Below are 13,533 nucleotides of genomic sequence, written 5' to 3'. Positions count from 1 at the left end.
ACACGATCGATGCATATCTTCTAACCAGATTCTCTCTCTGATCAAAAAGTCAAACCTCCACCATGTCCTAGTTTCTCCCCAGCATTTGCTCTTTTGGGTGAAAATACTATGACCCAAAGACAAAAATGTTATGGAGCTTCTTGGGTTGAAGATATTTTTATTTACAAAATCCTCTTCAGATAATGATCATGAAAATTTTCTCTGGCATGTCAATGCAATGATCAGACATGAAAATCTACATATATATATATAAAAAACTGACATTAACGACATTTATTGATAGCATGAACCATCAACTGTCCTTGACGAAAACATGGTTGAAATTCAACCCCTTGCGACAGCATTGGCTTCCCCCAATTCTTCATCTCTCACCACCAGTATCCTCGTCCAATTTTGACCATCTCCTTCAGCAATTATTGATATATAGACTTATTTTTGTGGGTATTCTATCCATAGCTTTTTCAAATTTGAACCTCTTTTTTTAACAATGTTTCCTCCATTTTAATACTACCTGCAAGGAACAAAAACAATGACGTGCAATTCGGCCAAGTTGGAATTTTATGACTCTCCTCAACGAAAACTGCATAAAGACATTCAATTCATTCTAAGAAGTAGTTGAATATCAATTTTTTCTCTTGAATATAATAAACTATGATACAATACAAGAAGAGTTTAACTCGAAATTAGTCATATTATCTAAATAACGCAATAAAACAATCTCTCGAATAAATTTATTAATTCACAAATTCGATTGTATTTATTAAAAAAAACACTCTTAAAATTTGAGAGCAATATACGAAAATTATGCAAAAACGTACCGTTCATCCTCAAAAGTAATTATATATAAGTTTTTCTTTGACCCTTTTTTTTTTCTTCTTTTCAATTAAGAGATTGGTTTTCTTAGTAGGGTATTGTTATTAAGTTAGTGTGTTTAATTGTTACAAAGTCGTTTAATTTGCAATGAAGAAAAATAGTGGGTATAATTAAATGAATGTAACACAGTTACCTTAAGCCCGGGAAGAGCAACTGCTTTGGATTGCTTTGTTAAGAAAGAAAATTAATTGCTGTGACCCATGCACAATTAATCCACAAACTCACCAATCAATTACTCCTCGTAGCCAAACCTATCATATCATAGCCTTAATGATATTTGATAAGTGATTGAATAATAAGAGAAAACATTAAATTCAAAGATATAAATATATAACACAATTTCACCATCTAATTTGATACATGACAAACAGCATATTCGGGACTACTCATCAAAAGTCATTGAAATCACTATTCCTAATGAATGGTCATATCATAATTTAATTCATTTTTAGATTAAAAAATGATTTATTTCGTATTTTTTAAAAAAATCTTTTCAGATAAAATTAGCCTGAATCAATTTATAAAATTATTTTGGGTTCGGCAGATGTTCAGTCAAAGTGCGTGAAAGGATGTAAAGGGTGCAATTATTCAAGCAAGGATGAAGAAGAATAGGTAAGATGGCATTTAATAACATTGGACTTTGTTTAGCTTTGCGGATTCAGACCCATGCAGCAGCTGACCTCATTAGCCAACTCTCCACTTCTCAACTGTTTTTTTTAACCTTTCTTCTTAATATTAATATCGGCAATTCATTTTCTTCACGCGGCGGTGCAATCTCAATATCTCCTTTTTCTTCCCTATATAATTACTCTTCCTACCTTCCATCCCTAATCTGTCCCAAATCAAAATATAAGATATCCAAATTCAATATAATTGAATTTTCCTTTTTTCCTTCTTAAATTTATAATTATCACTGTGTCAATAAATTTAAGTAATAAATATCAATGAAATTAACCTAAATTAATCTCAAATTCAAGCCTTCAAGTCCTGGTGATTACAAATGCATATGCATATTACATTATATTCTTGATCTTGAATTGAAACCTTATTGTAAATGGGTCATATGATCAAAGTGGTATATATTATGAGACCCACAATGAAATTAAATGCGAAAAAAGTGTGTTTTTTCACACAATTGGGTGGATATATATACACATCAAAGTGGTCAATTAGTGTTAATTAGTAAAGGAGGATATATATATATACACATCAAAATGATCGATTAGTGTTAATTAGTAAAGGAACCCTAGCCAGGGTCTATTTGTTGAACCAGATCATAGTTGTATCAAGATTACACACACACACAATATAAATCAATTTTTTAAATTTATTTTTTTTATTTACTCTTTGAAAAACACGTAGGAGAATGCATTAAAAAGTTCATATATGTGTATATATTACTAAAAATTAAATAAAATTTGATGAAGTGAAGTGTTAATAGTTAATAATAGAGAGATTTAAAATTTTGTGATCTTTGATTATATAATTCATACTTAAAAATTATAATTATGATTAACATCTTTCATTGTCAAAATTTTTTTATGGATTTTTGATAAAGTAAAATTTGTAAAAATAATTTATTGAAAATTTGTTGGTAATATAATTGAAAAATAAAAAATTGATTCCGTTAAAAATTCATTTGTAAAACTATACTACTTTTTTCCGAATTTTTTGATGAGATCGATTTCGTTAAAAAAAAAAAGTTAATTTTTTTTAATGAGATATTATTACTTTACTAAAGAAAAACGCATAACCGTGTTGAAGTAATAACTATATATTTATCATTTTAGTGATACACAATTAATGATTAATTATTCATTAATATATCTTTTAAATATCCAATATATAGTGTTTAGGATCCTTGACCTAACTAACAGGAATTGACAAAGAATATGATGATAGGACCATTTATGCTCATATTTCTGGCTCGTGAACATACAAACATACAAACGCTTCTGGTTGTGTTTCTGACAAACCAAACACGTGCCTTGTACCTTGTACTTAAAACCCACGAGTACGTTTCTTTTCTTAAATTTCCTTTCGCAGTTTCTTCGGGCAACTGGGTTGTACTCTTATGTCGGGTCCAAGCCTCCGAGATTTTATGTATTTGATCTACATGGTTTCCCCTAAGGATTGTATATAAATAATTTTCATAGACTCAAATTATAACTTAAATCCTACAAATTCAACTGCCTTATTAACAAAACCCTATTTCAAATCAAAACCCTTAAGAAGTTTATATATATATAAACTTAATTTGCATATATTTCTAATTTATGTTGGATTTATCCCCAAAATTGTTTAGCAAAGTATAAAGGGATATTATTCATAATTAGGTTAAACTCATGAAAAAAATAAAACAAGGAAGAGAAAGCATGCATGAAGCGAGCTTTGTACGTAAAAAATATATAATAATTATACTCTTAAAAATAAAAGAAGAAGACAAAGTTTCGTAAAAAAATATAAAAAAGGAAGTGAGCATCTCTAATATAATTTTTTTTTATAATTAAGAGAGGGAGGATTCGAACTCTGCTCTTTAGATAAGGGGAAGGAAATTCAAACTCTGCTCTGGTACAATATTATTTCAAACTATTGAAGAAAAGAGCAAAAAAAAAAAAAAGACAGTACGTAATAATTAATGTCACAAGTTTAGTTTTCATTACCCAAGTTATTAATAAAAATTGATTTAAATTTTTATATAAATCTTAACAATTTTGCTCACATTTAATATAAAACAAAATACAATACCGTAAAAGCAATCAATTTCATTCTAAATGATTAAAAATTATGAATACAAACCTTCTACGTCTTTTACTTGAACAACAATGTCAAGCATCTCATTAAATGCAACGAAGGTGAAAGGCTTAGTTTCCCATCATCAGCATAAATTTTTTTTCCCAACCAGTTCAAATCCAATTCTGTTGCACCTTTGCTTTCACACAGGCGTATTATGGTTTATTTAACACCAATAGTCCAAGTCTATACATTAACTTGATAGGCATGCATGTCCATCAATTAATGAATAATTAAGTCTTATTTTCTTCTCATGACAGCGGCATGCCAAGGTGTGGGCACTGAATCCTACTAAAAGCAAAGCTCAGATCCAACTAACTCCAAATGCTCAATTTATTTCAGAGAGAGAATATATATAGATAGATAGGTATAGATAGACAGAGAGAGAGAGAGTGAGAGACATATACTTTTTCACCAGCAAAATATCAAAAAAGAGCAATCCCAATTCCCATCACCAATTTCTCAATTCTCAAGAGAATTAAACTCGAGTCCTTCCGGCTACCTAGCAGCCTGCTTTTATATCTGCTTCCTTCATTAACTTCAACTGTCACACACAAAGCAGGGATCACCTTAACAGATTTTTACAGCTTGTTTTAAGATTGCAATAAAAGGTCCCATCTACTTCACATCCCTCAAATACTTTCCCATATCTCTATCTTCTCTTCTTCACTTCCTCAACCTTTTTCCTATTTATCGTCTGCAACTTCTGATATAGTAACTGTTGTTGTTTTTGGTCAGAACATAAGCTTTCTATTAATACTCTTATTTCCTTGGCCGTATTCCAGGCCAAAATGACACCTCCGTGTTCATTATCCGGTAACCAAGATAGTGAAGGTACGAAGAAGAAGAAAGAAGGAATGAAGCAACACAAAGTCCCATTGTTGAAGCTGTTTTCGTTTGCTGATTTTTACGACTACGTGCTCATGGCTTTGGGATCCCTCGGTGCATGCGTGCATGGTGCTTCCGTGCCTGTTTTCTTCATTTTCTTTGGGAAACTGATAAACATCATAGGAATGGCTTATCTCTTCCCCAAAGAAGCTTCTCACAAAGTTGCAAAGGCATGGGTCACTTTTGTCTTTTTTTTTTTTTTTGAAAGAACTTATTCTCTTTAAGTCTAACTATAACAGACAAACTAAATCTTTCTTGTATTCTTTTTGCAGTACTCATTGGATTTTGTATATCTCAGCGTGGCTATCTTATTCTCCTCATGGATAGGTAAGGGAAAATATATGTCTCTAACTCAAGTGAAAACCCTTCTTAAACTTCAGTTTCTGATTAGAGATTTGATGATAATTTTCCATAACCTGCACGTAAATATTTCAGAGGTGGCTTGTTGGATGCATACCGGAGAACGACAGGCAGCAAAAATAAGGATGGCATATCTAAAATCTATGCTAAATCAAGATATAAGTTTATTTGACACCGAAGCTTCAACCGGAGAAGTCATATCTGCAATTACAAGTGACATTATTGTTGTTCAAGATGCCCTTTCTGAGAAGGTAAATTTTAATTTTGTTTCCTTCAACTAATTCAAAAATATTAAATGCTAATATATTTAAAATTCTGGGAAATTTAAGTGCAAGAACAAAAAGGTTGTGATGTAAAGGGAAATCAAAGTAAAAACCGGTGAGTTTCTGAGCCGACTTCCAAGATAGAAATATAATCTGACGCAGTTTTTATGTTGTCTGCAACCTAACTTTATGGATGCAAATAAATGAAATGAAAGTGGTTGCTAGGTTTGCCTTTATAAATAAATGAATTCGGAAGCTAAAAGCACTTACTAGCATTTATAACTCGGTTGGTTTGTTCGGTGTTTCTACTTATGGTGTTAATGGATTAGCTCAGCTCTTTTGACAGCTGGTGCTCTGGAAAGAAAAAAATATTTGGCTTTTCTTTTTTTTTTTTTCTGTTAATCATAAAGACTATAGATTAATTTTTTCAGTTTAAAATGTTGATTCATGAAGGATTTAGGCTTTGTCATGTAATTGTTGGGTTTAATTTGAAATGAAAATGGTGGTGAATGATGCCAGGTGGGGAATTTCATGCATTACATAAGCAGATTTATAGCAGGCTTCAGCATTGGCTTTGCTAGAGTATGGCAAATCAGTCTGGTAACGCTGTCGATAGTTCCATTGATTGCTCTTGCCGGTGGTATTTATGCTTATGTTGCCACTGGTCTTATTGCTAGAGTTCGAAACTCCTATGTCAAGGCTGGTGAAATTGCCGAAGAGGTCAGTTTTTCCAGTCTCCCCATTAGACTCACACAATTGATGTAATGATGTGTAGTCATGTGTTGTTACTTAAAAAAATGATGTTGGAAGGCTTATCTGACAGCCTTGTGCTACTAATATGCGTGACTTTCAGGTGATTGGGAATGTTAGAACTGTCCAAGCATTTGCAGGGGAAGAAAAGGCAGTGAAATCATACAAAGAAGCATTGATGAAAACATACGAGTATGGTAGAAAGGCCGGCTTAACCAAGGGTCTGGGGCTGGGCTCTTTGCATTGTGTGCTCTTTGTTTCCTGGGCATTGCTTGTTTGGTTCACCAGTATAGTTGTTCACAAGCACATTGCAAATGGTGGGGATTCTTTCACTACCATGCTTAATGTTGTCATCTCTGGCCTGTAAGTTTCTTTCTTCGTAAATGAAATATTAGAAAATATTTCAGTTGTATGCTTATGATTGTTATGGCTCTATTCAGCATCTTTTTTTTTATTGGAACTTCAGGAAACATGTACCAGATTACTTGGTTTTGTTCTGTTGCAGGTCATTAGGACAGGCAGCACCAGACATTTCTGCATTTATTCGAGCAAGGGCAGCTGCCTATCCCATATTTGAGATGATAGAGAGGAATACAGTTAGCAAAACCAGCTCCAAAACAGGCTACAAACTAAGCAAAGTGGAGGGCCACATTGAATTCAAGGATGTGTCTTTTAGTTACCCATCTCGGCCTGATGTAGTTATATTCAACAAGTTCTGCCTCAACATTCCTGCAGGCAAGATTGTAGCTCTTGTCGGAGGAAGTGGCTCTGGAAAGAGCACAGTCATTTCATTGATCGAAAGATTTTATGAGCCACTTACAGGGGATATATTGTTGGATGGGAATAATATTAAGGACCTTGACCTCAAGTGGCTTAGACAACAAATTGGTTTGGTTAATCAGGAGCCTGCTCTTTTCGCGACAACCATTAGGGAGAATATTCTATACGGAAAAGATGAAGCTACACTTGATGAGATAATGCGTGCTGCAAAACTTTCAGAGGCCATTGCCTTTATCAATAATCTCCCTGATAGATTTGAAACTCAGGTGCTCACTTACCATCGTTAGCCACTTTAAGATGAGTTTAGTTAGAAGCAATTCCTATGATTGGCATTCTTTTTTGTATTAGCAAGTACTACCAATTCACTTCTCTGAGCAATCACTTTAGGGTGACACATGCAAACAGATTCCATAGCTAGGTCTAATATTTAATTTTAATTTCTTTGAACAAGCAATTTACTAAGAATTAAAAGGAAATGGAAAGTATTGCTGCTGGATTTTCTATAAAGATAGAGGTGTTTGGTGTGGATTTGCAGGTTGGTGAAAGAGGAATACAACTATCGGGTGGACAGAAGCAAAGAATTGCAATATCTCGGGCAATAGTGAAAAATCCATCTATTCTTTTACTTGATGAAGCAACAAGTGCCCTTGATGCAGAATCTGAGAAGAGTGTGCAGGAGGCACTCGATCGTGTGATGGTGGGACGAACCACAGTTGTGGTAGCTCATCGCCTTTCTACAATTAGGAATGCAGATGTGATAGCTGTTGTTCAAAATGGGACGATTGTAGAAACTGGCAGCCATGAAGAGCTTATTTCAAACCCTTACAGTGCCTATTCTTCACTCGTTCAGCTTCAAGAGACAGCGCCTTTGCAACGCTACCCCTCACAAGGTCCTACTTTGAGTAGGCCACTCAGGTATGTCAACATTGAGGAATGTTTTTTACACACGGGAAGGCACTAATATGTGTTTAATTGGATCATGTGAAGTTATTGTCCTCTCAAATTGTGGTAAAATGGTTTAGTGAAAGCTTTCTAAAAGGAAAGGGGAATGGCATGGTTGCATCATGAGATTATTAATATTAGGACCATTTGACAAAACATTTTGGTGCTATGATGTATTGAGTCATACATCCATAGCCATAGTGGAATCAGGGGTTTCTTTGTTAAATTCTCATATGTCTTCAGCTTCAGGGGCATTTTCTTGCAACCACATCCAATTTATCTAATTTATGGCAATAATGCTACATCTAACATAAAGGAAGACTAATCTTACATTTGTAAATACTAACTTACTGAATGTTTCATCTTGCTTGTCATAGAGATTCCTTTCTCTGAACTAGCAATGTTCAGAATGGACATATGCTTCTTACTTCCTATCAGTAATATAGTATCTCCTTGAGTTAAAGTTCATAAGCGAGTTAATATGCATCAGGCATTCTATCATGTTTCTTGTATGTAATTCTACTGAAGAATTCATTAATCAGAAATTTCCTTCTTTTTTTTTCATTAACTTCTTTTTCAGCTTGAGTTATTCACGAGAATTATCCCGAACAAGGACGAGCTTTGGTGCAAGTTTTCGTTCTGAAAAGGACTCAGTACTTAGTCGTGCTGGTGCTGATGCAATAGATACTGGGAAGGCAGCATATGTTTCACCAGGTAGACTGTACTCTATGGTTGGACCTGACTGGTATTATGGGGTCTTTGGCACCATTGCTGCATTAATTGCTGGAGCTCAGATGCCTCTATTTGCTCTTGGGGTTTCTCAAGCTCTTGTAGCCTATTACATGGACTGGGATACAACATGCCGTGAAGTCAAGAAGATTGCCATCCTGTTTTCTTGTGCTGCAGTTATAACTGTCATCGTTCATGCCATTGAGCACTTATGTTTTGGAATCATGGGAGAGCGACTCACTCTTCGTGTGCGTGAAGGGATGTTTTCTGGTAATATGTGATCTAATCATAGCAATCATTTGACACTGTTGGGCCTTCTCTTTTTCTAACACCTGGAAAATGGTACAGTGCTGTTTCAATTTTTAATCTTGTCTTCTGACTTCAATCTGCAGCCATTTTGAAGAATGAGATCGGATGGTTTGACGACCTAAACAATGCAAGTTCCATGCTTGCGTCTCATCTAGAGACTGATGCAACTTTTTTAAAAGGTGTAGTTGTTGATCGATCAGCAATCCTCATTCAGAATGTAGGTTTGCTGGTAGCTTCCTTTATCATTGCATTCATCTTAAACTGGAGAATCACACTTGTTGTCTTGGCCACCTATCCATTGATCATAAGTGGTCACATTAGCGAGGTTTGCACCCTTCCCAACATTACTTTATATAAACACAAAACTTTAATTTGGAGTGTAGTGATATCCTTCCTATCATTCAGAAACTATTCATGCAAGGGTATGGAGGTAACTTGAGCAAAGCATATCTAAAAGCAAACATGCTTGCTGCTGAGGCTGTCAGTAATATTCGAACTGTTGCTGCATTTTGTGCTGAGGAGAAGATCCTTGATCTTTATGCCCGTGAGCTGGTTGAGCCTTCAAAGCGTTCATTTAATCGTGGTCAAATTGCAGGAATATTCTATGGCATTTCCCAGTTCTTCATCTTCTCATCTTATGGCCTTGCCTTATGGTATGAAAGTTTTGCTCTATAATGCCCTTTTCCTCAGCATATTTACAGTCTTTGAGCATCTAGCTTGTTTGGTATCTGGCATTGCAATAATTAATATATTGCTGCAGAGGAATCACTGTCCAAAACTATCTATAGCAATGTCATTGTTTTATTAGCTTATTAGTTTAAGTTAACTTAGTTCAAGAGGAGGGAGTGAATTGCAGTGCTCAGACCTGTTAGTTTTGTGCAGGTATGGTTCTGTTTTAATGGGGAAAGAGCTAGCAAGCTTTAAATCTGTCATGAAATCATTCATGGTTTTGATTGTAACGGCATTAGCCATGGGAGAAACTTTGGCATTGGTCCCAGATCTTTTAAAAGGGAACCAAATGGTGGCATCTGTGTTTGAGATTATGGACCGGAAGACGCAGGTTGCTGGGGATGTTGGAGAAGAACTAACAAATGTAGAAGGTACAATTGAACTAAGAGGTGTTCACTTTAGTTATCCATCAAGGCCAGATGTAGTAATTTTCAAGGATTTCGATCTAAAAGTACGTTCAGGCAAGAGTATGGCACTAGTGGGGCAAAGCGGATCTGGTAAGAGCTCTGTTCTTGCTCTTATACTTCGATTCTATGATCCAACAGCTGGGAGGGTGATGATTGACGGTAAGTTTTCTCAGAAGATCTCTCTCTGGTATTCTTTTAGTTGACTCTATGGTTTCTCAAGAAACTTGGGCCTTTTGTCAAATCCTTGCAGGCAGAGACATCAGGAAACTAAAGCTGAAATCTCTTCGGAAACACATTGGCCTAGTTCAACAAGAACCGGCTCTTTTCGCTACATCTATCTACGAAAACATCCTCTATGGCAGAGAAGGAGCTTCAGAATCAGAAGTAATTGAAGCAGCTAAGCTTGCTAATGCACATGGTTTCATAAGCTCCCTCCCTGAGGGTTACTCAACGAAAGTTGGTGAACGAGGAGTGCAACTCTCTGGCGGGCAGAAACAAAGAGTAGCCATTGCTCGAGCTGTCCTGAAGAACCCCGAAATCTTGCTACTCGATGAAGCCACCAGTGCTCTGGACGTGGAGTCAGAGCGTGTGGTGCAACAAGCTCTAGACAGATTGATGAGGAACCGGACGACAGTCATGGTGGCACATAGGCTGTCAACTATTAAAAATGCAGACCAAATATCAGTTATACAAGAAGGAAAAATAATAGAGCAAGGGACTCATTCTACTCTCATAGAAAACAAAGATGGACCATATTTTAAGTTAATCAACCTTCAGCAGCAGCAGCAGCTGGAACAATAGTGTCAAATGTCAATAAGACAGTAACTACAGGAACAAACAGATTACCCAAACAATTTATGCAGGTGCTTTGTTTCATATTTTACCTAAATCTATTTTTTTCTCACTAAATGTGAATTTATCTTTATTACCAGCCATTGTTTCCCTATGAAGAAAATAATGATACATATCAGAGAATGCTATACAAGTGGCTTTTTTATACCATTAATTCATGGTTACTATGGATATAACCTCTGTTGGTTTTGGAGAAAACAGAGGAAAAGCAAAGAGAATTTGAATTTTTTTTTCTGTCATGTGAGGCGAACAAAATCTCCAACCAAACCTTGTTACAGAGTTCTATCATTTATGGAAATGGTACCCTAATTGTATTAAACTCTTGTTCTTGGTAAAGTTATTGTATGCAAAAGCTGTCCAATGGGGCAGCTGCTTTCATTCAATCGAAGGTCGAAAGTTGAAACAGAGGCATCTGGTCAATTTCGTATTCTTTATTATTCGTGTTTGAATGCTTTTTCTGGCACGTCGAGGGTTGTATTATTCTTTTAGAAAATATATTAACAGCTAGTTGAGAGAGGATTGTTGTTTTCTTCTCGTCGTTCCTCAGCCAAAGAACCCAAGTTTGATAAGGAACACCAACCCCAAACCCTTCTATAAAATTCTAGTTTTGGTATACCCGTAACTTTACCAGTAACTTTTTTCTATATATATATATATATATATATCATACAATCTGTAGAATTACCATCGTGCACGAAAATTTGCAGTGCTTTCAAATTTAAGGAGCTATGAATAAGTCTTCTTCTGACTTGGTTGTTTGGTTATAATTATGAAATCGCATATCAGCTAATTTGTGTGTATCTTGATGTTTTGAAGTCTGGGTTTTAGTTGAACATGAGAAAAAGGCAGACAACAGTATGCAGGAAGTAGTTTCTCCTTGCAAGGCAAGAACTGTTTGCTGTTATTTATAAGCATAGTAATGGATGGATATGGTATCAAATTTTATCCTTTCAGGTCGACCTTTAATGGAAATTCAAAGCTTGTGATAAAAACTTAAGGAGAAGACAATATTATGTCGGCATTTAAAAAAAAATGAAAGAGACTGCTAAGCCGAATATTGGCAAATATAGGCAAGAGCAGCTTAAGATCTCGACGGATTCTTTTGGAATTGTACCTTCAAAATTCAGACCATGTTAATGTTTGATCAGACACAGACAAAATTGCTTACTGATAAGATGATGACACAGATATTAAGATTATAAAAATGGGCTTTGAGAATTAAAGGAAGCAGCCTATAAAACTAAATTAAAATCCATTACTTTTTATTGGACATAATTTGATATTTGTCTTTCGATTGGCATAAGGTTTTCACCTTCCAGGTTACTCTCCCAGTTTTTGTCTTGCTTTAGGGAAACTGATTTCCCCCTACAAAACCGGCCGCATGTTTCATAAAGATATCCAAAATTAATCCTATCCATTTCCTGCCTTAAAAAAATTAGATACTTTTTAACTTCCCTGGCATCATAAAAAATGGTTGGACCTCCATGTTGCCAGGACGCCAATCTGAAGAAGGGGCCCTGGACTGGGGAAGAGGATCAGAAGCTAGTTGATTACATCAATAAACATGCATGGACAGCTCTTCCAAAGCTTGCAGGCTTGAACAGATGTGGAAAGAGTTGCGGGCTCAGATGGACAAATTATTTGAGGCCCGATATAAAGAGAGGAAAATTCTCTGATGAAGAGGAGAGTATAATCGTCGGAAACAAGAATGTTTTGCTCGTCCCTATTTTTCTCCGAAGTTATGGTAGGTATCTTTGAATCTGCATTGGTTTAAATTGTTTACCTCTTTCTGCAGGCGGTCAAGGATTGCTACTTATCTTCCACTACGAACAGATAATGAACTCAAGAATTATTGGAATTCCCACATAAAGAAGAAGCTACTTAACATGGGAATTGATCCCAAAACCCACAAGCCAAGAACCGATCATATTTTAAATATTTCTCAGTTGATTTGTGCTGCACAATTAGGAAATCTAATGAATCCTTGGGACGCTGCCTTTAAACTACAGGATGATGCTGCTCAACTAGCCAAACCCCAACTATTGCAAAATCCGCTGCAAGCAACTGCTGGTTTCTTGGGGTCTCAATATGTTTACCCACTGGTAAATGGGAGAAGCACCCTATCTGGCAAGGAACCCACCCGAACACAGAAAACTCAGAGCTCTGGTTCGATTTCTCAGACACCGAGTAACTACCAGGCAGTTGACAATGTTGAAGCTAATACTTGCATGCAACCTGCAGTAGCAGTTTAACACTTGTCTAAACTCAACCGAAGTCCTTACCAGCTATTACTCCTCTCAGCTTATGTATTTACGTGTTGTTATGCATGCGTAGTTCTTAATGCATTTTAACACTTGTCTTATGCTTGTGACCAAGTGTTGTAGGCTATTATCCACGTATGTAACTATTGTACTTAAATGTCTTTAGTAACCAGTAATGAATTGGATGAACTTTAGTTCCTTGCTAAGCATTTTAGTTCATCCCTGTTTTTCCTTGCCTGTAACAGAGGCTGCATCATGCAGCCATATCCCGATTTCTTCCAAATCACAACACACAATTCATGGGCATTTTTGGATTTAGCAAAATCTTGATATGAATGACATGAGCTTGAGCTATAATATTCAAACAGAAAATACACTTCCTGCATTGGTTTCAGGATCTCCTGAGACTTCCACCAATAATCAAATCAAAATCAACAACAACAGGAATCACGTCTCAACCGTGTCAACAGACTCATCTGCATGCGAGGCTTGGGAGAAGCTATCGGATGGTGAAAACAGCGGCTTCGACTGGAAAGATACTCTACAGTAGCTCTTCCACTTAATTTGTTCATTGAGGAAGCTTGATTAAGCTACCTA

At 35.7% G+C, this 13,533-nt stretch overlaps 1 protein-coding gene across 2 annotated transcripts; it reads left to right on the top strand.

Annotated features, from left to right (window-relative positions):
• Nucleotides 4,065–10,853, top strand: LOC18606786 (ABC transporter B family member 2). 2 transcript variants are annotated; one of them, XM_007040580.2, is made up of 13 exons: nucleotides 4,065–4,277; nucleotides 4,452–4,724; nucleotides 4,827–4,881; nucleotides 4,990–5,165; nucleotides 5,697–5,897; nucleotides 6,031–6,290; nucleotides 6,433–6,973; nucleotides 7,243–7,622; nucleotides 8,230–8,648; nucleotides 8,771–9,012; nucleotides 9,093–9,340; nucleotides 9,570–9,982; nucleotides 10,074–10,624. In XM_007040580.2, the coding sequence occupies exons 2-13, from the start codon at nucleotides 4,458–4,460 to the stop codon at nucleotides 10,622–10,624; spliced, it is 3,753 nt and encodes a 1,250-aa protein (XP_007040642.2). In that variant the 5' UTR covers nucleotides 4,065–4,277; nucleotides 4,452–4,457. The 2 variants fall into 2 exon arrangements, with proteins under 2 accessions (XP_007040642.2, XP_007040641.2); XM_007040579.2 differs by lacking the exon at nucleotides 4,065–4,277 and having other exon boundaries at nucleotides 4,458–4,724; nucleotides 10,074–10,853.

The sequence above is a fragment of the Theobroma cacao genome, chromosome 3 (assembly GCF_000208745.1).
Source record: "Theobroma cacao cultivar B97-61/B2 chromosome 3, Criollo_cocoa_genome_V2, whole genome shotgun sequence".
In the NCBI taxonomy this organism is placed as follows: Eukaryota; Viridiplantae; Streptophyta; class Magnoliopsida; order Malvales; family Malvaceae; genus Theobroma; species Theobroma cacao.
The sequence above is the reverse complement of the archived record's forward strand: the minus strand, read 5'-3'. Positions and strand labels throughout refer to the sequence as shown.